The 24,417-nt window shown below is 47.1% G+C and overlaps 2 protein-coding genes across 2 annotated transcripts in view; one reads left to right on the top strand and one right to left on the bottom strand.

Annotated features, from left to right (window-relative positions):
- Positions 1-4: 4 nt before the first annotated feature.
- Positions 5-8,676, top strand: SLC16A4 (solute carrier family 16, member 4; the record flags this gene model as incomplete). Its single annotated transcript, XM_010012961.1, has 6 exons — positions 5-80; positions 542-703; positions 1,266-1,805; positions 3,050-3,261; positions 3,978-4,071; positions 8,522-8,676. Coding segments are annotated over 6 exons (1,239 nt in total), but the record flags the coding sequence as incomplete, so codon positions are not given.
- Positions 8,677-23,189: 14,513 nt separating this feature from the next.
- RBM15 (RNA binding motif protein 15) overlaps positions 23,190-24,417 on the bottom strand; it is a gene marked incomplete at its 5' end in the record, with an annotated part of 2,052 nt that continues 824 nt past the window's right edge. Inside the window, 3 exon segments of the mRNA XM_010012960.1 lie at positions 23,190-23,767; positions 23,769-23,984; positions 24,016-24,411. Of these exon segments, the coding sequence (XP_010011262.1) occupies positions 23,476-23,767; positions 23,769-23,984; positions 24,016-24,411 (904 nt within the window).

Raw genomic sequence — 24,417 nt, 5'->3', positions numbered from 1 at the left:
CGTGGTGGCCGGGGGCTGCCTGCTCAGCACACAGGCCACCAGCGTCCCCTTCCTCTGCATCTCCATGGGACTCCTCCTGGGTGAGCAGCCTGCGACTCGGGCACTGATTTCCCTGGGCACCATGAGTAAAACCAGCTCCTTCAACATTACACCGGGCAGTTCCTTTACTACTAGAGCATCCCCAGCTCCTTCCCATGGGATGTTGTGTGAAATCCCAAAGCTTCGTGCTCAGGAGCATAAAACACCACTTTCAACACACTAATCTCAACTAACCTTGATTTTTTTCTGGACCCAGCATGTATCCTGGCCTTTTAAACCCCTTACTAACAGTGCACAGCCTCAATACCCCCATATGCTAAATACCACACACGAAACCTTGTTCTCCACTGACTGCACCAGCAGAAGTCCCCCACTTTCAGCCTATGAACCCTCCACTCTGCAGACAATGACCGTGGGATGTTGTGACATTGAATCCCTAAATGTCATGATATAAAAAGTCAATTTTGGGGCATGAACAGCTCATTTCTGCCCCTCACCACAGGTATGGGCTTCGCCTGCCTCTACCAGGCAGCCGCAGTGATGACGGCCAAGCGCTGCAGGACACGGCTGGCCTTCTCCAACGCCATCGCCCGCTCTGGGATGGGACTGACGTTCCTCATAGCACCATTCACTCAGCTTCTCATCGATTTTTATGGCTGGCAAGGTGAGCCCAGCTCCCATTTCTTCTAATTCATCAGCATTAGGAGGGCGTTTGAGGATATCTCAGCATTAAGAGGGAGTCTGAGGATATCTGGGCAGGGTTAGAGGCTCTTTCGAAAACTTAGAATTGGATGCACTGAGGAACAGCTCTTCTAGGATAGTTTGGGGACATCCTGGTAATGCTTAAACACTTAAATCAGTCATTAAAGTCAAGGCAGAGTCAAACCAGACACCTCAGAAACCAAAACCAGAACTGAAAATCCTGACTTTTAGTACAGTTTCAGGCCACCTTGAAGGTCCATCACATGTGATGGGCTTCTAATGAGGGAAAACAAACCAAGCTCCCAGATCCCAGAGGTGGCTCTGGATTTGTTGTGTGCATCACAGCAAAAGGGACTTCCAGCTGGCAAAAACCAGGATTCAAAGCTTTTGGGGATACCTCCTCCTTACAGCAGAGCTTTCTCCATGTTCAATGCACACTACACCCTTTCTAAAAGATCATTCCCTACCGTGCTCCTCCCTTCCCATGCCAAGGAAAATAAATAGCATCTTCTGCCTTCCCTCAGGTACTCTCCTGATTTTTGGAGGCATCATGTTAAACCTCGTGCCCTCCAGCATGCTCCTGCGCCCCGTCAGCACCCAGCCACCTCGACGCCCCCCTGCTCAAAGTCAAGACCATGGTGGCTCTTCAACAGCAAAGAAGGATTCAGAAACCCCTGATGGATGCTTAGATGAAAGCACTCACAAGGAAATACAGCTTCACAGCACACGGGACCTTCCCACCACAGAGGGATTCACGATGTCCCATGGCAGAGATGTCCCTGCTCCTGTAAATACTTTGGAAAGGGTCAAGAAGCCCACCACGAGCTCAGCAGAAACAGGCACCGGGGCCAAGAGTAGCTACAAAGCCCATCCAGGGACCCAAACAGAAAATGCACAGCCTCTCCTCGACTTCTCCCCACTGAAGGATCCCATCTTCTACATTTTCACATGGTCTTTTCTGTTCTGCCACTTGGCCTATTTCGTGCCCACCTTCCACTTGGTAGCAAGAGCCAGGACGCTGGGCATAAGCAGCATGGATGCCTCCTACCTCATTTCAGTGGCTGGTAGGCAAAAAGAATCTTTTAAAGCCATTTATAATTACAATGATGCTCAAATTGGAAAGAGAAGCAACACAAAGCTTGCCAAGAAATAGTCCCAAATATGGCCCAGAATGAATCTTCAGCCTGTACCCCCCCTTCTGCAAATATAACGGCGCCTTCTGTACATGTACCAAGTCGCTCTCACATGGTGGGTGGTTCTCTCAGCCTAAGCTAGATGATCCCCCACCCCCGCTGCACGGAACAAACACCAGTTTCCAAATACATACGTGCTATCTGTCCTCCTAAAGCCTTCCCACCACCATCCCTGCTTTGCCTAAACCCACAAGCCACAGAAATCCAGAGCCATGCAGCATTCCAAGACCTCAAGTTTGACCCAGGAATGTGTGCAGAGAGAAAAAAGCAGTATTAGGGGGGAAAAAAACAACATTAACTTGGATTTAACTAGTTGAATTTGGCACATTGGCGTCTAAGGGGGGAAAAACAACCCAACCCCCCCCAAAGTACCCCAAATGTGCCTAATTGTAAGTAGAGATTAACATTAAAGTTACACTCGGTTAAGAAAGCAGCTCCAACCTCAGTCATTGTAAAGGTTTTTATTGTACAAAAATAAACTTCTGTATCATATTTAGAAATGACATATGCTGTCAAGGCATCTAGAAGGAGAAGGCAGCAATTAATGTGACATATGGATTAAGAGTGGTCAGCAAGCTATTAGCTGGCACTGAGCACTCCTCTGATCTTCAGTCCATAAGCAAATGGAGCAAGAGATGTAAAAACCAAGTTATCAAAAGTCTGCTGAGCCTTTCAAAAAGGCTGGGTTCTGTCCTTCTTTGCTTCCTTATAGATATTACCATCTCATAAGCATCTTTCTTCTTAATATTCAGCTTTTATTCCATCTCGAAAGAGAGCTCAAAGAGCAAGCTTCTCTTTCCTGGTTTTACTAAAGGGCATTGCAGAGTCTGCCACTGAGTGCACAGCCCTTAATTGAATTCTTACAGACCACTCTGGTGCACCCACAGGCACTTGGCAGTAGCAGGCACCAAGGCAAAGGGGAAAAACAACCCCCTCAAACATTAATTTTACATCAGCCTAAAATCACCTTCCTGTAACTTCCCAGCATTCCAGCCCTTTGCGGTCACACTCCTGCAGCAAGCGGGTGGGGTTGGGATGGGGTTTAGTGCAAAACAGCAAACTAAAGACTAACTAAAGTCTTCTTTGAGGCTCTGGTGGACTCCTCTTCCCCACAGGCATCACGGAGGTGGGCAGCCAGCTCCTCTCAGGCTGGGTGGCCGACAAGAACTGGACCAAGAAGTACCACTACCACGCGGCTTACCTTGTCCTCAGCGGCATCACGAACCTGCTCTGTCCTCTGGCCACCACCTTCCCGTTGCTCATGACCTATGTGGTGGCCTTTGCTGTTTTCTGCGGTGGGTTCATGGCTCTGGTCCTCCCTGTGCTGGTGAGTAGGATGTTCTGTTAATAAACATCAGACGTGGCACTTCCAACAGTATTCCCAATCATCCCAAAGCCCTTCCATAAAGCTGCATTAGCCAGACCTTCCCGAGAGGGCTCTCCCCAGTTGGAGCCCCAAATTGCTTCTCCACCCCACTTACTAGTATCCACAGCCCAAATGTAACAGGAACACTGGGAATTGATTCCAGATTTGTAAGGACCTGGCTCTAATTGCCTTCCACATCCTCCTTTCTAAGGGAGACCACCCCACCTTACAGGTATGGGGATGAATCCATTCATTTCTGAATGCTAATACAGGGTTGTGCACATCCACTCCCAATCCCAGAATGATCTATAACACACACAGAGCAGTCACACGGGATCTGGATATGGAGGTATCATTATCATTTGGCATTTCTTTCTGGGGTGAATTCAGAGTTTAAAACACCTTCCTCATAGTCGTAGCAGCGTTACTAGTTTCAGGAGGTGCCCAAGCAGCTGGAAGGCAGAAAAGCATCTCCCATCCTAGTAATTTCCATGCTGGCCTTAAGGAGGCGAGCGGATTCCAGGCTGGATCAGACCTAGAGGTGCAAAGTCCTTTCAAAACTGCAGCTGAAGAGGATGCTCCCCAGTAAAAATAGTAATAATAACAAAATCATTTCTTGTGCTTTCACACATTGAGTCATTTGAAGTCAGTAATTACCCATTTTGGTTTACAAACAGGTGGATCTTGTGGGAGTGCAAAACCTCCACAGCTACTTGGGGTTTGCTGCCTTCTTTGCTGGGATAGCAGCAGTTGGAGGACCTCCTCTAGCAGGTAACTCTTATGTTATGTATAATTATACCCACCACAGACACCCCGTGGTACAACACGCTGGTGGTTCACTCTCCTGCCCGTGTGCATCCAAGGATGGTTCTTCTGTCTGAGTGGGGGAGGGAAAAACAACCATATATCAGGTATTTCTCTCTATACACATATTCCACTCAGGAATTTGCAAAACCCAACTAGTTTAGCAAAAAGCTGCATGGAAAAAGGGCAGCTTAATCCACACACACCCACCCCACCATCACCATCACATTCTACCACAGCACATTCCCAGGGATCTTACCCCCAACGGAGCATTATAACCCTGAACTTGGAACAGAGGGACTGGAGGAGAGGAAGGCAGAGCAAGGACAGGCTCAGCAGCAGCCCCATCAAGCAGAGGCACTGAAACCGAAGCAGAAGTCTCTGTAATCTCATTTTGACGATTACACAGCTCAGCCACAGGAGCTCCTGGGCCCAAAGATAAGGCGGATGAAAAGCTTTTCCTTTCTCTCTCTGCCAGAAAACCGAGGCAGTTCTGAGAATCTGGCAGATTTCAAGTGCTTAGAAGTGAGGCTCCAGGTTCTGCTGACAAGCAAGGCATTTGTTCCCCTCCAAACATCTTGGCCAGGACCAAAGCTTTTCCTTTCCCTGATGACCCTTTAGCCATACCTCGTCGCTGGAAACAGCATCTGAGCTCTTCCGAGGTCCTCATGATGCAAAGAAACTAGGACAAGCTGCAAGGTCAAACAGCAGGGTGAATGATGTCCTGTCACTCACCCAGCAAATGTATCCTGGATAGAACCTGGCAACTTGGTCTTCATTTATTGCTTCCTGCCCCCTGCGATCAGCTGCCTCCGGCCTGCAGCGGCACTTTGCTCAAAGCAGCCCAGGAGTCTGTAAATCCCAGCTCCATGCAGAGGTTTAACAACGCTGCTCTATCATAAGCATGTGAAAAAACCACCAAATTGATTTCCCCAATCAATATTTCTAGGTTGGTAAAACTCGATGTGGATGCAATTTCAAGCAACTAAAGTGTTTCACTGACAGCACGCTTTACACTGTCACAGTGATCCATAGCCTCTATTGGAGCTCTCTTCCACTGATACAAGATGTATGTCCACCCAAAAGCAATCCCTGTGTAACCATCACAGTAAATCCCCTGACACAGTAACATACAGCATAAAAAGAGGTAAATAACTGGGCTCTCTCTTATCCATGCATCACACATGCTGACATAGTGGTTACACTTTCATCCGCTTCCAATATATTTGCACTAATTGGAAGTCTTTTGCCTTCTGAAAGTGCCAACCACTCACCCTGCGAACACCCTGTCTGCATTTTGTAAAGCAAGCAGGTTTCCTGCAAAAAGCCTTCCAGAGAAATCAGTCTTCTTGATATTGGTGGGATAAATAAAGGCCACATAAAGCCAAGAAGAAAAACTCTCGCTGCTCCATCTCCCTGCAGGCAGAGCAAGAGGGAACCAATTCAGAGCTCAGGATCTAGGGTTGTGATCCAAGAGAAATGCTGCAATTTTCTCTTCCACTACAGTATTAAGTGTGAAAAGTGACTATGACCAGAAGCTGCTAACTAGAAGTGTCCAAAAGCACCTGCTCCTTGCAGGATACAAACAGGATATAAATGCTATGCGGGACCATGGGGTTTAGTGCCCCTGATGGCTGCTGCCCTCCCTAAAACCTTCCTTTTAGCATTACAATGTTCTAAAACTCAAGTATTTTTACACAGTGAAACCCAAGGCATCATGAGAACCACCAAGGTTAAAAATGCTTATTTTGCACGCTAGAACAAAGCCTGATCACATGCAACCAAAAGGTGACTTACCTGCAAATCTGTTTAACTACAAGCCCTTAAATCCAGAGGCAGCCTGACGAAAAGCCCAGGGTGAAGAGTTTGAAGGTTCCATCACAGCTCCTCACCCACCAGCACTGCTGGGTACTTCTGCCCTGCTGAAAAACCCCAAACCAAACCAGAACAAGACAGAACAAACATTACTTTGGCAGCCACAAGCAAGCTAAGGAGAGAAGAGTACGTTTTATTTCTGTAAAGCAGCATAAATCAGTAAGTCAAACTGAAAAAGAAATAAACCAAACCCTGTCATCCACAATTACAAACCAGATTCCAGCATCCAGCACACAACCACCAGCCCCAGCAAATCTGGGTGGTGAAAGGGGATGGAGTCATTTGAAAGCTGTGCTGGCACGTGAATTGGGATGCTCTCATCTCAATTTTACCTGCACCTTCACACCAGGTATTGCTGCTTAGAAATAAACAAAGCTTCTGATTACAAAGCAGCAGCACAATTTAAACACAGAACCCCAGAGTGGTTTGGGTTGGAAGGGACCTTCAAGCTCATCCAGTTCCAACCCCCTGCCACGGGCAGGGACACCTTCCACTGGAGCAGGTTGCTCCAAGCCCCTGTGTCCAACCTGGCCTTGAACACTGCCAGGGATGGGGCATCCAAACTTTCTCCATTCAACCAATTCCAGTGTCCCACCACCCTCACAGGGAAGAACTTCTGCCTCAGAGCTCATCTCAATCTTCCTCTGGCAGGTTAAAGCCATTCCCCTTGTCCTGTCCCTACAGGCCCTTGTCCAAAGCCCCTCTCCAGGTTTCCTGTAGCCCCCTTAGATATTGGAAGACAAAACTGCTGCTTTGCTGGAGTTTGCCACCATGAGCTCCTAATTCAGCTTCCTCCAGCAAGAATGATTTTCTTATTTGGATGAGGAATGAGGGCACAGGCACCAGAGGTACCTTGAAAGTCTGGGATGTGATGTGGAAGGTGATCACTGTGAGGCGATCATTGTGTGGTGAGGAGACAAAGCTGGTCTTTCAATACCCCCCCCAAAATACTCCAAATTTAAAACCATCCTGAAAGATACTTAAAACCAATTTAAATAAATCAGAACTCAGCTGGAGCATTGTCCTGCACACCTTACAAATGACTATGTTAGTAACATAGAATGGTTTAGCTTGGAAAGAACCTTAAGATGATCCAGTTCCGACCCCCTGCCACTAGTAGGGACACCTCACACTAGACAATGTTGCTTCAACCTGGCCTTGAACAGATCCTTTTCCTGTCCAAATCCCAGAGACTTTCAGACAGCAAACACAGATCCCACCCTGGAGAACAAACCACTGTGCAATAACATCAGGGTCAAGGGAGCAGCACCCACGTCACCACATCCAGCACCATGGGATCCTCTTTCCCAACAGCGAGCTCCGGCTTCGCCTCCGCCGCGGCTCACACGATATCCCTGAGAAAAGAAACAGAGCTGGAACTCCCCTGAGAAAGGCATGAGCCAACAGGAACAGAAGCCAGGGTAGAGCAACACAGCCCACAGCCTTCCCTCTGTCCCATAAAACCTTCCTGCAACTGTGGAAATCTACAGCAAGGAAAAGAACAGCACCTCTGCTCCATCACTGATGCCCAGATTTCACTGGCACCGTTTCCTTCCCTACTGAGGGCTGTGGCACACTCAGATACAGCAGCACAGTTGAGACCAGGATCCCCAGGGCCTGTGTTGTTTCCCTTCCTAACCAGAGGTGGTTTTAAGAATCCCAAATTTGGGCCAGATCTGCTGTTTGTGTAAATCATGCAAGCCCAGGGATGTCCCCAGAGGAACTGCATTTTATGCCAGCAGCAGATCTGGCTCAACTGCTAACCCAGCTCGGACATCCAACCATCCCAGGCCAGATTTGGGAGTATATTAAGGTTTTTATTACGTACAACAGCAACTCCCATCACTTTGTCTATTTTAGATTCAAACAGAGGAATTACCCACCTTTAAAATCACTGTCTAGACACAAGATGCTATACATGAACTAAACAAAACACTTTGAGGTCGCTTTAAAAGGCAACCTGCCTCCTCACAGATTCCTGAGCCTTTATGGAATTTAGTTAATTCTTTTTAACTGCTCACAAAGCTACTTTTAAGCAAGTTCATGTCCAGCTCATGGCCTGGGATCTCTCATGTTAGACAGGTTGCATTAAATTGGGTCTGCTCACAAGAAGAATGTGGAGTTTGCAGCCCAGATGTTGCAGACACGAACACATCCAAGTCATCTCATTAGTCCGGTGGGATTATCCATCTGCTGCAGCAGCTACTTTTGGCCCACTTATTTAAACAGGAATAAAAAAGCAGGGATGCAATTCAAGCAAATTAAAACCCATGTGCACCACAAGGATCAGAAGTTAGCTCTGGGAAGAATGAGCTACAAGTTAGGGTTAGGGTTAATACCAACAGCATTAGATATAACTGTCCATGTCCCTGTCAATGCTGCACAGCAGCAGGCACATGAAGAGTTAAGCCAATTCAAAGAAAACATCTAAGGAATTCTTAAATGAGAACACACATCCCTGCTTCCCACCCACCTCCCAGAATGAGCTCTTCTTCTGGTGAGAAAAATCCAACAGCTTTAATACCACTCTTTTCTCCTGCAGGGTGGCTGTATGACTACACACAGACATATGTCTGCTCTTTCCTCTTTGCTGGAGCCTGTGCTCTCATCTCACCTATTTCTTTCTTCTTTGAGCCTTCGGCCCAGAAATGGAAGCTAAAAAAAGCCAACCTGAACAACAGCCCTGGGCGTGGATGAGATGATTCTGTGGTGGGCATTTTAAAGCATAGAATGGTTTGGGTTGGAAGGGACCCGGAAGATCACCTAGTTCCAACCCCCCTGCCATGGATGGTCTTTGGTGGCATCCACGGTGGGAAAGCGATTGCCAGGACAGACCTTCTGGTCCAGGAAGTACAAACAGCAGCAAAAATAAGAATTTTAGGATGACAGATTCACAGTTTGTATATCCAGGTATTCCTCCTGCACTTGTGATTAAAGCCATCCAACAAATACACAGTGTAAAGCATTATTTGATGGGAGAAAACAAGGCCAACAGCCCAGACGGACACAGGCTTCACTTGGACTTTGCTCCTGAGCCACGTCTTTCTGTATCTTAGGTTTAATCCTGCTGTGTTCAGCCTGACAGCTCAGTTCCAGAGCTGCAGAGCCACCCCTCCAGCTCTCCCAGCCACCACGAGAGAGCAAAGCTGACTCACCTCTCGGGATGAGGACCTCAAAATGCCAAAACCAGCAGGAGATTTTAGCTCTTTCTATTCACATACGAATGATTAGCAAGGACAGAGATAGGGATTAAACTTCCACCAGGATATGGAGAACAGTCATTCCACAAATCCCTCTTTCTGTGAGAAGGATGCTGCACCGTGGCCACTCACTCTCCAAGGCACCGTGTTATTTGCCACCTGGAAGCAAAACCAGTTCTAATTAAAGCCAGCACCACAATACGACAAACTTAAATGTCACATCCATCTCTCAGACCCCTCACCCCTCCTCCCCACCCTCCCAGTCATCCAGCAATTCCCTGGGATTCAATGAACACACAAAAGCAGCTTCCAGAACCAGGCAGCAACACTGAGCCTATATTCAACCAGCACCCTAGAGGTTTACTTCAGATGGGTAAGATGTAACTAATCACTGCTTTGACTTTCTTTCCATTTGTGAGGTTGTGGTATTTTGCATTAACACCAGATATTGGATATTAATCTGGGATATCGAAAGGGTTTTATAGGATCATGAAATCAACCAGGTTGGAAAAGACTTTTAAGCTCAACCAGTCCAACCATTCCTAGCAGTGCCAAGGCCACCACCAACCCCTGGCACTGAGGTCTCGTCCACACGGGCTGTGAACACTTGCAGGGACAGTGACTCCAGCCCTGCCCTGGGCAGCCTGTTCCAATGCCTGAGCACCCTCTGGGCAAGGAATTGTTCCTCAGCTCCAGCTAAACCTGCCCTGGGGCAGCTTGAGGCCGGTTCCTCTTGTCCCATCCCTTGTTCCTTGGGAGCAGAGACCAGCCCCCTCCTGGCTCCATCCTCCTGTCAGGCAGTTGCAGAGAGCGATCAGGTCCCCCCTGAGCCTTCTCTTCTCCACACTAAACCCCCCAGGTCCCTCACTATCCCAGGCACTGGCATTACCCTTAAATACTAAAACACCAAGAGAGTTGTTCCCCTATAGAAACACTCCTTTAAACTGTCAAATGGGTTATTTCAAGCACCAAATTAAGTCGGCTATATTTAATAAAAAGCTACAGAACATTATAGGGGTATTAAGGAGCTAAACCATTGCCGCAGGCAGGAAGGTTTCCTCACTGACTGGCTGAAATGAGAAGTTACAAAACTACACAAGGGTGCTCAAATGAGGGGAAAAAATAGCCTTAAATCAGCAGTACACGGGGAACATCAGTGCTACGAAGAGGTGAAGTTTTCACATGCTGCTTCACAGCTTCTCCCAACTCCTGCAGGAATCCACATGCAGCAAACACTTGGAAATTGTCCTTTTACACTTTAACCACTGCGTCAAACCCAGGACACAATTCAGTTGTACCTGTTAATATCCATAACCCACAACAGCAATCATCAAATTACAGACTGATTGGGTTGGAAGTTGCAACCTAAAAGCTCACCCAGTTCCAACCCCCTGCCACGGGCAGGGACACCTTCCACTAGAGCAGGTTGCTCCAAGCCCCTGTGTCCAACCTGGCCTTGAACACTGCCAGGGATCTCTAGTGGGTCATTTTTGGAGCAACCAGAGTTTAAGGATGAGAAGTGTTTAAGGCACTGGGAGTTTCAGAGGGGTGAGTGGGTACCATACATTATATGACTTAAGCCTGCACTAAGCCTTCAGCTGAGACTGAAGCCGGGAGGAAGCTTCCATTTTCACCACATGGAACATTATAGTTCATCACTCTCCTACTGAACAAACTAAAGACCAGCAGCTCCGGTTTGCTGCTGTAACAGACACTCAGGAACACTTGGCTTCATGTTTTCCAATCCAAAAACTTAAACTCCCTCTCATTCTGCATCTCTCTAACATATTTGAATTCAATAGTGGGGTTTGCTATTCATAATGAGACCCACTGACTAAAGCAACATGGGGACGAAGAAGAGCCAACACACCACATCCTTACCCTGCTGCTCTTGCTCTATATGATTCATAGCACCTATCCCTGTGTTCTAATCTCTTCCTCTCCCTGTAAATAAAGCCACTCTGCTCAATACCAGCCTCCTTTCAACACAAGTTCTGTTACATTTTCACCTCTTTTGCCACCAAGGAATGACTAGCAGCGGGATGTGGTGTCTGCAGCTCCCATCCCATCTGCTCCAACAAATGAGCTCCCTTCAAAACCTCTGGGTTCTTAAGGAGGAGAGTCCTGTCCCTGACTTCCCCAGACTAACACATGCCACCAATTCCTTACCCTTAGTGAGAAAGATGGGCCTCCCAAATGCTTTTACCCTTCTTTTTCCTTCTGAAAGGGTCAAAGAACTCAGAAACTCCCATTTCCCACAGCATCTTATCCCACAGATGGGCACCACTGGCCTTTACCTTCCAAAAACATAACTCTGCAGAGACAAAGGACCTCTCTCTAGCCCTGATTAACTCTTATCTATTAAAAGAGGTTGAGGAAACCAGTCCCTGTAAAGAGAAACTCCTCCCAGCTGCCCTGCACAGTCCTACCATCATGCTGGGAGGTGGGAGAAGAGTCTTGGAGCCTTTGTCTTTGCAAGAGAGCAGGCTCAGGATAACATCTGGTGGTCGGATACGCTTCTCTCCTCTCACACCTTTTGCTGAGAAGGGAAGCATAGAAGAGATGCTTTGGTTCTCCTCGCAGCTCAAAACTAAAGGCACTTATTTACTTGCAAAATACATGCAACACACACATTAGAGAAACAAACAGCAATGACGACGGGAATATCTGCCTGGAGGAAGATTTTTCCATCCCATTGAAGTCATCTTGCAAATAACTTCATAAAGCCAGGTTTGCATAGTAAAGAGCATCACATGCTGCTTGACTAAATGCAAAACTGCTACGACACAAGCAAGTTTAAAAGCTGTCAACTCTCAGGTTCACTTGGCAAATCCCCTTCACGCCTGCTCCCTTACTCAGCTGCAGGATACAGGGTAGAGAAATGAGCAGCAATGGCTTAATATGATCTTCAGCATGAAACATGCTTTGTTTGAATCAGAATCATGGAATGGTTTGTGTCAGAAGGGACCTTAAAGCTCATCCAGTTCCAACCCCCTTGTAGAACTAATGACAACCTCAGCACTCCGTCTTGACTCACTCGGTGTAACGCTTCCCAGCCCCAAGCTCTTCTTTTGCTCCAGCAGGCTGCCTGCACTTGCACTGTGGGAAGAAACCAGGTTTGGAAGCATTTGAACACAGATTTGTGGGTTTAAAAACCTAAAATTCATGCCAGGAAGATGGTGGAAGGAAACTGAGCGTTGAAGTTCTCTCCAGAAGATACAGTGATACACAGGGTACCAGAGCTTGCTGATGAAGCATCTGAGTGACAAAAGGCTTTTACAAGAAGCTCAAGGAAACAGCCTCCAATTTTCACTGTATCCCAACAGAAACCTGCCACAACACCCCAAGTTGATGGACAAGGGACTGTTGCCCTGAGTCCTTACTCATTTTAGCACTACAAGATTAAGAAAGCAAGAAGAAATCATGGAATTGACTCTCTAAGACATCACAGCACACGCTGGTGCTGTTAAGGAGTAAGTTACTCCTGGGTTTGTTTCATCCAAACAACTCTGCTGCAAGGCTACAATCCTCCTTTGGAGTTACAGGGAGGGGAAATGCTTTTCCATCATCACTCAGGGCTTTATTCCAGGGTATAATCCTGTGAGGCAGCTCCGGGAGCTAGAGCTGTAGCCAGAAAGGAAGTAACACAAGAGCACTGGGACTCCGCTGCCCTCTCAGCCCTGTCCTGGTCACCCTCCATCACCCACCAGGTATTTGGGCAGCACTGATTTAGAGGTAGGCAACTGCATGATCTTAATCTTCAACCGATTCCACATAAACCAGCATAGAGAGCTGCTAAGTCTCAGCCCAGGCCTCTCAAAGCTATGGAAGCTGGTGCAACCAGAGGTCATGCAGAGAAGCATGCTGCCTAAGTCCTTAACTCACACTGGAATTCTTCTATATTCTTATTTTATACAGTCACCATACACCTTGGAGGGCCCTGGCTACAAGCTGCAGGTTCCCTTCCTCACTGTGTGTGAGCAAACCTGCTCTGGGTCAGTGAATGTCAGGGTTGAGCTTTAAGACATGGATTGAGCCATTCCTCAGGACACAAAATAAACCTCTCCCTGCCTCATGCTCTCTTTGTCAGCCTCTCTCCTTGACAATAACCTACTAGTAACCAAGGCCAGGGCTTCCCCACCGCTCCTCTCTGATAAACCCAGGCACTAAACACAGAGTTGATCCTAAAGTTTATCACATAATAAGTGACAACCTTTATCTCACAATAGCATCCCCTCCAAGGGCTGGGCTGGAATCCTTGCTGTCGTTTCTCCACCATGCAGGAGCTCTGGATGTTGAGGATCTATGTGATATTCAAATGATAGGAGCTTGGACAGCTGACCAGGAACCACGCAGCTGCCCCAAGGCCTGAGGCCAGGGTGAGGGGCAAGAAGTTTGAGGATTAACCCATCCCATTGCCCTGCTCTCAGCACCTCGGTTGCTTTATGCACAAAACCACTGCAAGACTTCTTGCCTACGGTGGTATTAGAGAAACAGCAGCTTTGTAGGAGGCTCCTAATCAAACTAACTCAGGTTTTAAAGGAGAACAAGAAGCTTCCTCACGGCTGCAGCAGGTCTGGTTTTGGGTAGTGGAACACAACACACCCCAAACAAGGTGCTGCAGCTACCAACACTACCAAGGTTTCTGCTTTGACCTTAAGCATGGGAAGAAAGCAAAAAGCAGTGGAAAATAGCTGGGTAAGGATATGACAACATGAGCTTCCAGCAACAGGAAACAAGGCTGCTCTTCCTTTGCCCGCGCTGTTGGTAGATAGCGTGTGTGGTTTCGGCTGTTTACTTGCTCTTCCACATGCTGCTAACAGGAACATTTGGCTTTTTTTCCCTGGTGCTTGTTTCCCTCCCTGCCTGGAACCCGTCCTGCAGCCGTGTTTGTGATGCAGAGCGTTGTCAGGCTGAAAGTCAGCAAAGCCTGAATGGAAAAGCTTCACTTCCAGGGAGGTGAAAGCCTCCAACGGGAGGTGGGGAGTGGGATTTGGGGCTGGGTTTTAGCTAAGAGCTCCTCATTTTTAAGGCTGCAGGAAGCACAAAGGAGATGGGAGCTTTTGCTCATGGCCACAGCCAATTTCAGAGGTAATTCATGGGTCAAAGTCTCCATTTCCAAAGCAATATAGACTTTGCCTCCTAAGTCAGCACCGAGCTTTGCAAAACTCTCCCCTGCAGATATTCCTCACGTGGGCACAACAAGGCATGGGCTGCTCCCTGGCTCAGGAGAGGTGGTGTCTTTACAACACCCCAGTGACTAATTTAATGCATATACGTTGATCTCCAACCCCTCAAGCCTTTGGTCAAGCAGGGAAAGGGAGCTACAGCCACAGTGGCTGAGATAAGGGGGGTTGCAGGGATGGGGTACCCAGGGCCAGGCCTCAACCTGCTGCTGGATCACAAGTCTTGTGTGCAAGGAGGAAGAGCCAAGGCGCTTGTTAAAGGATATGTGAGAGCCAGGAAGGCATCTATGCTGCTACGTCTTAGTGCAAGAGGAGCTGGGCTGGCAGATAGGAGACATGAAGCCCCGCATTCAGCCACCCAAGAGCAGCACAGGAACAAGAACATCCCCTTCATTGCTGTGCTGTCCCCACAAGCCTCAGTGACAGCAGCTCGGTGCTTGAAGAGCTCATCCTGCACCAAACCTCTGCCCAGGCTGGCAATGGTGCTGGGTTCTGGGCTGAAGCACCCCAGGCTGGCAATGGTGCTGGGCTCTGCCTACACTGCAGGCAACAACCGAACCCAGTCCCTTGGCCAAGTAGGCTGCACCACCACGGCCCAAAGGACAACTTCTCTCCACTGGCAGCCAGAGCTTAACAACCACCCTCATGAGACCTCATTGGCTTCCCTTAACTAGAAATCTCTCTGCACCCCACGTGTCCTCAGGCATCGCTAAAATGTCTAATTTTACAGGCTTGAAACACAGCACTTGCATATGAAAGGAGACAGAGACTGAAAAATCTAAGACCTCACTTGCTACGAATGGCAGAAATTAGAGGCAGAACTGCCAGCTCAGGGCAGAAGCCTGGATTCAGTTGTACACGTTGCTGTAAGTCAACCTGACCCATCGCTGGAGCTGGGGACAGGAAATACTGAAGATAGCTAAAACTCTGCAGACCCATATTCAGATCCGATTGCAGAACTAGGTATGAAGGTCAAGGCAGGGAGATAAGTAGGTGAAATATCTGTAACCCACAATTAACCTATGGCTCATCCACTCATCTGTGCACACACAACCCATCCTGACCCTGGGAAAACACACACAAGCTCCAACACAAAAACACAGGCACAGGAGCTGGGCTGGGAGGTGGCAACTCATCAGCCCACAGCAACACCATCGTGTTTGTCACATCCCTACCTCAATTTTTCAACCACATTTAATTAACACATCCCTGGAGGGGCATACAAAGGATGGGCAAAATAAGTAGATCTTTGTGCCACTATGTACATGTTCACTGCTCCTTCTAGAGGCACCTCATCTCCATCAGGACATGAGCAAATAGGACAAACACCAGCAGGCTCTCGTTAATCGGCCCCGTGTAACCCATCACACGAGTCCTTCATCAGCTTACTCTGTCTTAAGAGTTTACATCACCCAGTTCTCAAGCCAGCTATAATTACACTCAGGCACACAGCTACCAGACAATAACAGAAGGAGACACAATAGGAATCACAAAGCCAGCAGCCCAAGATACTTTCCACTCTTCTCCCTGGCCTTTCTGCAGGCGCCTCGCACCAAAAACCAGGACACATGCCGAGAGCGTATCCTCAAAGAGCATTTGCCATTTCCTAGTAAACCAGCAGCACGAGGCAAACATAAGCTTGTTATTAGCAAAGAGCGGAATCTGGGCCATCTGATGTCTTCAACTTACTTATTAATTCAGCTGTGGCTGGTAAAAGCACAACTCTAAACCAACGTGTGAATTCAAATAAGCGGTTCCCCGTCTAATCCACTTGCATCGCTTTCTACCGCAGTGCAGTTAATTCAATGGTTCTCGTTATAAATCCACTTTCCCCAGAAGTCTCATTAGCCAAATTAATATGATGCATATAAAGCACTTAACCCTTCAAAGAGACTGGTTTTAACAAAAGCCTGGCTTTACCTGGCAGCTGACGCATCCCTCTTAACCAATTCAGAAGGGAGAGGGGCAGAGCCAGCACACAAAAACCAACTCACTTTTACAAAGCAACCACAGAAGAATCATCCCACACCACATCCCACGATACCTCCAAGTCTCCAGAATAAACACGTAATGCAAAGGAGACAGGGAACAATCTCCTGGTGAAATACACAGTGAACTCCAAGTCACAGAGGCAGACCTCTTCTGGAATAGCCACCGACAGCCCTGTTTGCTGTAACGCAAGTCAAAGCACACCCAAAAAAGTGGGAGAGTGCCCAAGCCCTGGAACACGTGCCCAAGCAGCTAGTCAGCCCATCAAAACCCCCTCCTGCAGTTGGGTTGCACTAACAAACCACTCATCTCCTGTTGGCATCAACCACCCAGCTGAGTTAGAGGTTGAAACGTGCCTCTTGTGACGTCCACCAAACCCAAACCTTTTGTACAGCACTTCAAATTATACCAGATTCAGAGGTCATATTACAACAGAACATGAAATACATCGCAAACATGTGAATTTTAACTACAAACACCAGCTTCTACAAGAAAAGGCATCTCATGAGCCTCCCCTCCCCGCTTCCCTCATCACCAGCAACATCTACAAGTACTCCCATTTACAATCAACTATTTCATATAAATGCTGATACCAGCATCCCATAAACACATCAACAGCTTTGTTTCATCATTTCTTGGCTTTCCATATCAACACATACAAATGATAAATAGCATTCTGGGTTAAAGCAGTGTTAATTCAAGCAGTTTATCAAGTCAAAATAAGAGCTCTGGCTTTGCCAAGTGAAAACCTGGAGATTCACCCACATGGCACCTTGCTCCAGGTAGGCAGAGAAACCCCCCCATCCATCCATGAACTCCCCAAGCAAACACAGAAGATACAGTGAAGAGTTGGCATCCCCGGAGAGGATGGAGCAGCACATTATCCAAAGCAAATATGTTAGTAACAGTCAGTAAACTGGAGAACCAAGAGGACAAAAAGGCGAACAACAAAACCATCTTCTTTTACATTGCAATTCAGTTCAACCTTTTAAACCCCCTTACCTGTTTTAGGGATTTACACAGCTCTCTGCCCCAGGAACCTTGGAGAGCACAACCATGGCATCCTCTTGGTGAAAGGCACAGCCTAGCAATGGTCCCGCATGGCTGCAGGACAGCACTAGGTTCGTTATCCACAGGAGGTTAAAGTATGTCAAGGCAATCAAGGGCAAGCTTGCATTTCAAGGTGTCTTCATCTGCATGTCACATTAATTCTAACAGACAGCATAACCACGAGAGGTTTCTGAAGCCAACGATGCAGCAGTGTTAGCTTCCTCTTGACGGCTGCGGTTGTCAAATGTGCCCCGAAGTCTCCTGTAGCCAACATGGAGTTGTACTCCTGCACTGGAACAGCCTTCAGGAGCCCCCAATAACAGGAGAACGCAGCAACTACAGCACACAACATTGTCAGGCCGCCTCTTTTCTCCTCTCACCATCTGTACTACACAGGGAGGTGACTGCAAGCAAAGCCGCAGCCGTACCTGGGGCGCGATCAGGGTGCATGCACATCCGAGGCGTGTGGAACCGTTTGCTTCGAAACCGGTCAAAATAAGGCACTGAGACACCAACGCAAAGGTTTTTAAATTACCAACTCTAGCTCTCAGGAACTCTTCATCCATTCAGCACTAAACCCATCACTGCATAACCGCTGAAGAGCCCCAGAGGAGATGGAGGAGCGCCTCGCGCGTGTCAGGAAAGGCTTTTATTTAACATCATTTAAACACTTTTTAAGGACTCATTTCTCTTTTTTTCTTTTGGCAATTTTGGTGCAAAAGGTTTTTTAACGTGCAAGACTTTTTTTTTTTTTCCTCTTCAAACTTAAAAACCAAAAAAAAAAAAACCACAAAAAAAAAAAAAAACAAAAAACCAAAACAACCAACCAAAAAAAGACAGAATCAAAACTAAAGCCAAACATGGTGGGTGAACAAAAGAAATCACAAACTTAAAATTCAGCAACTCCAGCTCTTCGAACCAACGAAGCCCCGGACTTGGCCACCGTTCCGAGACGCAGGGTGGTGCTTCCCTGCTTCTTGCATGCCAGCATCAGCACCGCTTCCCCGTCAAGGTGAGGAGTAAAGCAGCAAGTGACCCCCTTTTTCACTGCCACCAAAGGGGGGGGCCACGGCAAGACAATCAACTAGATTCCTTCCGATCTGGTACAAGAGGCTGGTCAAGGCCAAAGTGTCGCTTCTCCCTGCTTCTTGCTCAAGACCCACAACTATGAGATCAAGCAGTGAGCAGCAGCAGCAGCACGGAACCCCTCCGCTGCAAACAAAGGGGGTCACAACGTTTGTCGTCAATTCACTTCCAGGCAGAAAAACCAACTTTTCCTCAAAAGAAACAATTTATTTAGAATGAAACAAAATCAGCTCAACTGTGAGCGCATGTTTTGAGTGACAGCTACTTTTAAGCTGTGTGAGCCATAAAAAGGGTATTCCTTTACTTTTCCAGCAATCTTGTGTACACAGCACAAAGCAAAGAGGTCATTTTTTTTTCCACTTAAAACACGGGCATTGGCATCACAATAGCAGATACACAACTTTTTTTTTTAAAGCTGCCATTTTAGTAAAATGCACAAATACTAAACAGATAAGCTTTCTTCCATCAAGAGGCCCATGTAAATTCCACATAAGCCACAGCTTCTCTTCCCAAAGGTCCATTAGAGCTTGGTATCCCATGCGGTTGTCGTCTGCAGTCCACCAGCTTTTGCTTTGCAGGAGGAAAGAAAATGTTATTTCAATACAAATGTATACAACAGATTTGTTTCTTTTCTCTTTTTTTTCCCCCTCCCTACATTATACAGATGAATATAAAGAGCTGTGAGGCCTTTCTGAATATTCTACTTGGACTTCAAAAAGCACCAATTCCACCCGTGGGCACAAAACCTTGAAATGAAGTCACCCTCTATGTATAGATGCAGAACCAGTAGTGCAGGGCTTCTTTTTGGACCAAGGTTTAAACTAGGCTTACAGTACTGATGATTATTCAACTTGCAGTAACAGTTACTGGGACACATGAAAATACTTAACCCGGAGAAAAACCAACGGAATTGGGGATAATTCAGTTGACTTTCCTCAAAAGAACAATTCCTGAAGGCAACTTAGCAACAGAAATATGAAATGTAGTGTTTCCATGTTTCTTTTGTTCTCGTTTTGCTGTGGAATTCTAACAGCAGACAACTCCGATATGAAAGAAAAGGTCAAATCAAAGACACACCTAATAGAATTTAAAAGTACTATCCAGGTAGTATTTCTCAGCCATCATTTTCACACAATCGAAACTGCAGGAAGTTGAATATTCCATGAACCATCCTCCAAACCCTAGGGTCTGCTTTAAGCCTAATGCAAAAAATCATCCCAATCGCTCCGTTTATAACTCAGTGGAATATCTGTCCTTTGGTGCTATCTGCACAAAGTAATAAAGGGGGAAACAAAAGGGAAAGAACCCCAAAAGCTCTATTAGTCACACGGCAAGAACTTTTACCACTTCAACAGGCACACAGCAGACTCCCCAGGAGTACTGCCCTCAACACTGGTTTTCTTAAAGGCAGGAACTATGATTTCCCAAGCCATTTTTTCCCTGAGTCCTCAGAAGTTTTGGGCCTGTCTTCACAATTTTGAGTCACTCCTCCCCATCAATACTTTAAGGCCTTTCACTTCAGTTACCATCAACCAGATGGTTCCTCAACCAATGCAAGACATTGAGAGCTCTCTTCTCTGCTCACCAGTCACCAAAACACTTCAATCCTTTAACATCCTCATTGATAAAGTAAGAGAGAGAGTAAGGTTTGTGTGCCTGGCATGTGACACCCTTCTCTCTACAATGCTATTTGTAACCCAGAAGCCTGAAACCTCTGGAGTTGAGGGTAACATCAGTGTTCACGCCGCAGTCCCAGAGAACAGCAGACTGCACACGAGACAGGAGCAAACAAAGCCACTGGTCGGCAGCCAAGGAAGTTGCATAAAGTTCCCAATGCAAAATAAACCCCCTGATAATAAAACCTTAAACAAAAGTATGAGTCATTTGAGGTTCTTTCCCCAAAGCATAAAGCCAAAACTATGAAATGATTCAGGAAAAGGACATCCTTTTTCCAAGCTAATTCAACAAACGCATGGAATAGAGGAACAGCAGCTGCACACAATGGTGGAAGAAACACTGAGCTCTCTGCTAAGAGCAATGTAAATGCTGAACACAACCAGAGAGCTGAAGTCTGCTACATCTGTTTTGCTCTATACACAAGTGGTATTTCACTTCTACTTCTGTTCAGCCCTGGCCAAGCCAATGTTAAGTGGACAGTTACTCCAATGGTGCACACTTCAGAGCCTAAGAGAAAAGCACAGCCAACCAAGCTGCACCAGCCTTGATGGCAGCACGTCAACTTCAGTGCTGGCACAACAAAATGTTGCCAGTCAACTAGGTTTTGACATTTAAGAACCCTCAAAGGGTGTTAAAATCCTTGCTTTCAAAACAGAGCAGCAACCACAAATAAACCAGATTTAAAGAAGCAGGTACTCCATAAGGAACCAGAAAACCTGGAGTCAAATGCAGCCTCGCCTGGTCCTTATTACCCTCCAGCACAGCCCAATTTGAACTCATGAAAGCCCATGGCAGGTACAACCACCTCTATTTTACAAGGAAAAAGGGAAGTGCACCTAGGATGCTCTTTCCAAAAGGTTTCCCACACTGAGTTTGCTTTGACAAGCCATGTTGACCCCAAGTTTTACGGGTTTTAAAAACAGGTGCCTGCTGCATATCAGCATAACAAACACTGTCCTTAGCAAGGGTAAGTGTTGAACACAAACAACATTAGTGCTTCTTTTATACGTTTTTGGTTTGGGGCAGATTTGAATTCCCAGCAGTTCAAGTTTCTTGGCTTTAAAACTCCACGCCTACAAGTGACTTGGGTCAGATGCAATGAGAAAACTCACTCAGCACCTCGAGCGAGCTCGCAGCAGTGTTGAGAACCCGCTGGCACACAACAGGCACCTGCTAGAATTAAACCAGACATTGTTTGCAACGAGTTGTATCTTCTACAACAGAGCATTATCTGAGTTACCGGTGTCATTCTGATAAACTCTCATTGTTAATAGTAAGATGAACAGCTGAATTCTGCCACTGATTTACATTCATGCTGAAGGACAACCCAGAAATCCTGGTGTTTACCCTCAAGCATTTAAGAGCATTAAATGAGGCTTCTGTGTTACCATATAGAAAGAAAAGTAGCTACAAAATCAAAATCTATTCTCAAGATACGCTGCCACGTGCAAGTTCTCAGTCAGATAAGGGAAACTGAAGCCCACTTAAACCAAAGCACTCTCTGACGAGTGGTTCAGTAAAGCTTATCACAGAAATTCATCTTCTTGTGACAGTGAGTATCAAGCAAGTACAGTCACACTTCATGTCGTGCCCATAAAATACATTCAAGACATTTGCTCCTTCATCTATTTGCACTATTCTGCATTTTGAACTCGAGTTTTGTGGTGCAAGTTGAAACAGAAATCAACTTGTCCCTGTACCAACTACCCAAGGAATACATCAGAGGATGGACCGAGTGAAGCAGCATCACTTTTACACCGCCCAAGTCTCTGAAAACATGGCTAAGTGCAAGGCTACATTCTGGGTTTAAGTGCAAGATTACAATTTGGGGGCTTGTAAATAGATTTATGCTGCAGTTTGGAAGCCAGCTGCAACATCCCCTCAGTTGTTAAACAAAACAACAGGGATTTTAGATCCCTTCTTCACGCCTGCATTAGAGTGGCCAAGGCAGCTGAAGAAAAGTGCCCAATAAGTGGGGGAAAGCATAAGAGAAAGTGAACTAAGTTCTTCAGAAAAAGATAAGCAAACCGTTTCCTCCTAGAATCACAAGAACGAAAGATCAAACCTCAGCATCTCTGAGTATTTCAATACTTCTCCAAGATGCTAAACCCCACTTTACTCCAGATGCCTATAAAATACTAAAACCTCATGTAATGCCCACTGTACTGTACCTGAAAAGTCCCCAGCAGACAGCAGTTCCTTGCTATTAACAACGAGGTAAAATGTTAATGAGAACTTTCCTGTAATTAACTTAACACAGAATTAAAACCATCTCTGGAGAGAAGCACACTTGCTCAGAGTTTGCACTGTGGAACCAGACCCCGCTGTACCTGCAACTCTTTGAAAAGGGGAAACAAAAGGCAGTAAAACCCCAAACCCCACAATATAACTCAAGTTATTTCTTAAAGCACCTCCTTGTTTCTTGCATATCAGAGGAAGCACAAGACATTCACGGTTTGTAACAAAGTCCTCAGCTCTTTACCAACCATTGCCACTGCTACAAACCCAAAGTGCATTTATGGGATACAACAGAACTGAGGGCAACAGGAGGAATACACCTTGTTAAAAAAGCATACTTTCAGTGCATGCATTTGGAGGGGCTGGATGAGATTCTCACACACCCAATAAAGAGGAATTCAATGTTCTGCAGTGTACCCGAGAGCAGGTGCTGCTCCCCTGGAGGACATCAACCTGGAGCCATGCAACTCAAAGGGAAAACCACTCAGGAAAGGGATCGCGCGCGCGCCCCACGGCGCCGCTGGACCTGAGGCCACTATGGAATTTCAAGGACTCCAAAACAAAAACATGACACCAGTCTGTTAGTAAAGACGTGGGGTTTTCCATTTCAACCGAGTGCTTTAAATCTGGTCTTTGAGGTTTGGAACTCTGAGGATGAGCTTTTAAAATACATGAAATGAAAAAAGGACACGAATCGAAATTAAGAAGACGGGAGTTTGGGTCTTTCCACCCCCACTTTTCTTTCTCTCTCTCTTGTATTTTTTTCTCCTTTTTTATGTTTTTTTTGTAAATCAAAGCAGGCCGAGCCTCCCTGCTGTCCCCACCGCCAGGGGATTCCCGAAATATCCTATTCTTGCTAACGGCTATCCAACCTTTCTGGCTTCTAACTTTATAGAAACAAAAAACAGTAACAGAAAAACGGGCAGGGAAAAAAAAAAGTCACCTACAAACCAAGGTCTAATTTAAAATAACAACAGGGCTGGCTAAGGCTGTATCCCATAGCACCTGGCACACGCTGGAAGGGGTCTGGGTGGAAGAGGCAGGGTTGGGTACAGAGAACAACGAGGGCCTTAGGATGCCCCGCGGACAATGATCATGACCAGATAGTCGTCCTCTGATTTGGCCAGCGCCTTGGCCGTGGAGTCCAGGAATTGCTGGGAGAAATCGCACGGTGGAAACGCGTGCAGGACCCCGCTGTTCTCCTTGTCTTTGTTACCCCCCACAGGGAGGCTGATCACCCCAGCAGCCTGCTTTTGCTTTAGATAGGACACCAGATTCCTGAGTGGCCTCTGGGTGGAGGTGGTGGCGGCCTCGCTAGCTCCGGCTGCGGAGCGGTTGTCTGATGCGCCAGGCACAGCCAATTTTGGGACCCGCCACTTTGATGCGGCGATTGACCTCGTCCAGCTTGGGCTGGTCCAGGCGAAGACGTTGGGTGATCTTGAGCTGAGCTACTTTCCCACCAGTCGCTCCCTCCACGAGGAGGCTGCTGGCAACACCGAGGTCCCCCTGAAGCAGATGCATGTTGGACGGGCTCCCTTCCTCCGTTCCTTCCTTCCTTCCTTCCTTCCTCCCTCCCTTCCTTCTTGTCCCTGCCCGCCCCGTCCTGCTGCTTCTTCTGAGGAGGAGGCTTGAGGCGGGAGCCTCCACCACCTCCTTCCAGAGCACGTTCATCCTTTTTGGCTGGACTTTTGCCCTCCGGCGCGGCGGCTGCCGCGGAAGCGCGATGTTTCCGCTCCCGTTCAGCGGAATTCTTGCGGTCGCGCTTTTCGTTCTGCCCCCGCTCCAGGCTGCCCCTGCGAGATTCCCGGACAGGAGAAGGCCGCTCCAAGAGGAGCAAGCGGGAGGAGGAGCGCTCGGGGTCACTACTGTAACGCTCCCTCCCTCCAAGGAGCTCGGGGCTGCGGTCCGGAGGGGAGGTTGTGGTTAAACAGTGACGCTTACGGGAGGAAGAAGAGCGCTCACTGTCTGGAGAGCGGTCCAAGTGCCGGCCTCCATCCTCCGCCAGTCTCCGT

This window comes from Nestor notabilis, unplaced genomic scaffold (genome assembly GCF_000696875.1).
Source record: "Nestor notabilis isolate BGI_N333 unplaced genomic scaffold, ASM69687v1 scaffold13194, whole genome shotgun sequence".
Taxonomy (NCBI): Eukaryota; Metazoa; Chordata; class Aves; order Psittaciformes; family Psittacidae; genus Nestor; species Nestor notabilis.
Note: the sequence above shows the minus strand (reverse complement) of the source record. Positions and strands in the feature narration are given on the sequence as shown.